This window comes from Perissodus microlepis, chromosome 17 (assembly GCF_051167445.1).
Source record: "Perissodus microlepis isolate ML-2025 ecotype Zambia chromosome 17, ASM5116744v1, whole genome shotgun sequence".
Taxonomy (NCBI): domain Eukaryota; kingdom Metazoa; phylum Chordata; class Actinopteri; order Cichliformes; family Cichlidae; genus Perissodus; species Perissodus microlepis.
This window is the reverse complement of record NC_140477.1, coordinates 26,147,943-26,150,939: the sequence shown is the minus strand read 5'-3', so window position 1 is coordinate 26,150,939 and position 2,997 is coordinate 26,147,943. Positions and strand designations below refer to the sequence as shown.

Here is a 2,997-nt window from a genome sequence, read left to right as displayed (position 1 = left end):
CCCACTCCAAAAAACAAGGAACTATTTCTCCCCTCAGTCAGTTCATGCGTGTCCTCTTTACAACTTATAGAAAAACAAAAAGAAACAAGAGAAACTCTGATAACTCATTGCCCGCGCGTTGTTACTTTAATGTGGTACTCTGGAGTTCAGTGTGACACCCGGGTGAGGAAAGGGGGTCCTTGATTGCAACAGCAAACACTGGTGTCGTCACTCATCGGCGGTACACGCAAAAAGCACTGCCTGTTCCAAACTAAATATTGACGCGAATGTTGTATTCAAATGAGCTGCCTGACCGGACGTGGACGGGCCAATCAGAGCCCATCGTATCATTACACCTTCTTTTCAGAAATCATTCATAACGCCGACGCGTCAAAGACTCGCAGAGGAGCCGGCTATAAATACGGCTGCGCGCAACGCACAGTTAGACATTTTCCCAAAATCAAACGAAAGACACAACTGAGGAGCAGGAGGCGACCCGGCTCGTACCTCTGATCATCATCTCTGCCTTGCGCTACATTTCATATTTAGTATCCAGATAACAATGCTGGCCGTGGCTGGATTATACGTAGGACACGTCGTGACGGCGGCTCTGTGCTCCGTGCTGCTCACAGGGACGCTGGGGTCCCCGGTGGTGGGGCCAGAGCCGATTCGCTGCGCCCCGTGTACTCCGGAGAAGCTGAGCCAGTGTCCAGCCGTGGCGCCCGGATGCGCCGAGGTGTTGCGGGAGCCCGGCTGTGGATGCTGCCTCGCCTGCGCTCTGAAAGCAGGGGAGCTGTGCGGGATCTACACGGCGCCGTGCGGCTCCGGGCTGAGGTGCGTGCCGAGACCCGGCGACCCCCGGCCTCTGCACTCCCTCACCCGCGGACAAGCCGTGTGCACGGAGAGCCCTGAGCCCGAGCCCACTCCCGAGCCCCAGACACAAGGTAAGGCCTATCACCTCCACATTCTCCATCAGTGTTTCAGATCATCCTAGCAAACCCTCAACATTGGGATCTTTTGCAGTCGCACTCATTCATTCATTCATTCATTCGTGTTTTCTCTCCAGATCAGGAAGAGCCAGAGCCGTTGGAGATGGACAACGCAGCCATCATCTCGGACCCCGGCTACAGCCACTATCTCCCCGGTCACGGCAGGCCGTACGACCCGCGGGCTGCCGCCGACGCTCAGGAGAGCATGAAAGCCAAACTCATCGCCATCCGCAAGAAGCTGATAGAGCAGGTACTGACACTGGGTCCGCATTACTGTGCTGAAAATCCTCACTGCGATGTGTTGCTAAAAGTTTCTTTGGGAGGTTTGAGAGACGGCTGGTGCGCCACAAGGGCGCGCTCGTGTGCTGTTTGAAATAATGGAAAATGTGTGCGTGTGTGTGTGTCTGCAGACTTATTGAATTTATTAAAGACTTATTATTACAAGTTTGATATGTAGTTTCATGTCAGCCCACGTGCTTGCTGATAATGAGACGCGGCTGATTATACTTTGTTTGTATCGACTGAGATTAACCCATCTCCATCCTGTGTGTGCTGTGCAGGGGCCCTGTCACCTAGAGCTGCAGACGGCTTTGGAAAAGATCGCCAAATCCCAGCAGAAGTTGGGGGACAAGTTAACCAGATTCTACCTCCCCAACTGTGACAAAAACGGGCTTTACAAACCCAAGCAGGTTGGTACCTTCAGTAAAAGGACTGTGTGTGTGTGAGAGAGAGAGGTCCCAATACCCTGCTGTAATATAATTGTGGGTGAATGAGAGATTTTGTGTGTGTGTGTGTGTGTGTGTACCCAACAAAGGCACTGAATAAGAGGGTTTCTTCTTCCCTTTCTCTTCACAGTGTGAATCCTCACTGGACGGACAGAGGGGTCAATGCTGGTGTGTGAATTCCTGGAATGGCAAGAGGATTTTAGGTTCGACAGAACTGCCTGCAGATGCCGAATGCCCTTAAAGAGATCAACCACTGAAGCGGATCTCATGAGAAGAAGAAGAAAAAGAAGACGCAAGCCACTGATGTTTCCTTTATTTTAATATCTGTTTATTTATTGCTCTTGTCCATGGTGGTGTTTAATTCAGGTACACTGTCATTGCGGGACTGTGGGTCCCAACCACCCCGATCCCCTACCCCCCACCTCCTCCTTCTTCAAACACTCATCCCAAAGAGAGAAAAAAATATATTTTTGTTTTTTCTGAAAAGGAGATTTTAATATTAATGTATTTACTCTTCAGCCTTATTTATTTCAATTGTATTGCATTTTATTTGTAATTATTTCATAAGTATTTATATCATCTTGCGTTGCCTTATTGTTATTGTTATATTATAATTATTATTTTTATCTACGTGTATAAAGTGTATATATGTATCTTGGCCCTAAGTAACTCCATTGCTGAGTTGAGCTCGCTCTACCCTTAAGGAGTTGTTTGGAGGTTTGCTTGATGAACCAAGCAAGAACAAAAGCACTGAGTGACCAAATGTCATTTAGAAGTATTTCTGAATGCTGTTTCTTTTTAATGTTCCAGTTTGTCATCGTTTTTGTCTTTGTGTTGTTGCTGTCTTTTTATTATTATTTGTTGTCAGTGAATGCAAAATTCTCAGTCGGGAACTCCTTAAATACTCAGAAAAATGTTCCCCATGATCCCGTGGGGATGCAGATAACATCACAGGCGGCGGCTGCTCACGTTCGCCGCCTCTCAGACGGGTATTTCAACATTTACCTACCTCCGATATTTACGTGTCTGTTGTCACCTATGTAGATGTCATAAAAAAAGATTTGCTACTTTATACATGTTGCCATTCCTCTCTGACCAACAAGAAAAAAAGAGAAAAAAAGAGCCCTGCTGTGTGCGCTGGCTCGACTCTAGCCACATGCTGCTGTTGGAGAGAGAATTATTGTTTATGTGAGTCTATTCCAAAGTGACTAACTGCTCACTCGTGTGTATGTACACTTTTGTAATTGAGATATAAGAGAGAGAGAGAAAAAATGGTGATATATTTAATAAAAACATTAACCTCA

General features: G+C 47.0%; 1 protein-coding gene across 1 annotated transcript; it reads left to right on the top strand.

Moving 5' to 3' along the window:
* The first annotated feature begins 353 nt into the window (after positions 1-353).
* On the top strand, positions 354-2,997 carry igfbp1a (insulin-like growth factor binding protein 1a). The gene is made up of 4 exons (XM_084910375.1): positions 354-923; positions 1,046-1,218; positions 1,529-1,657; positions 1,824-2,997. The coding sequence occupies exons 1-4, from the start codon at positions 542-544 to the stop codon at positions 1,932-1,934; spliced, it is 795 nt and encodes a 264-aa protein (XP_084766501.1). The 5' UTR covers positions 354-541; the 3' UTR covers positions 1,935-2,997.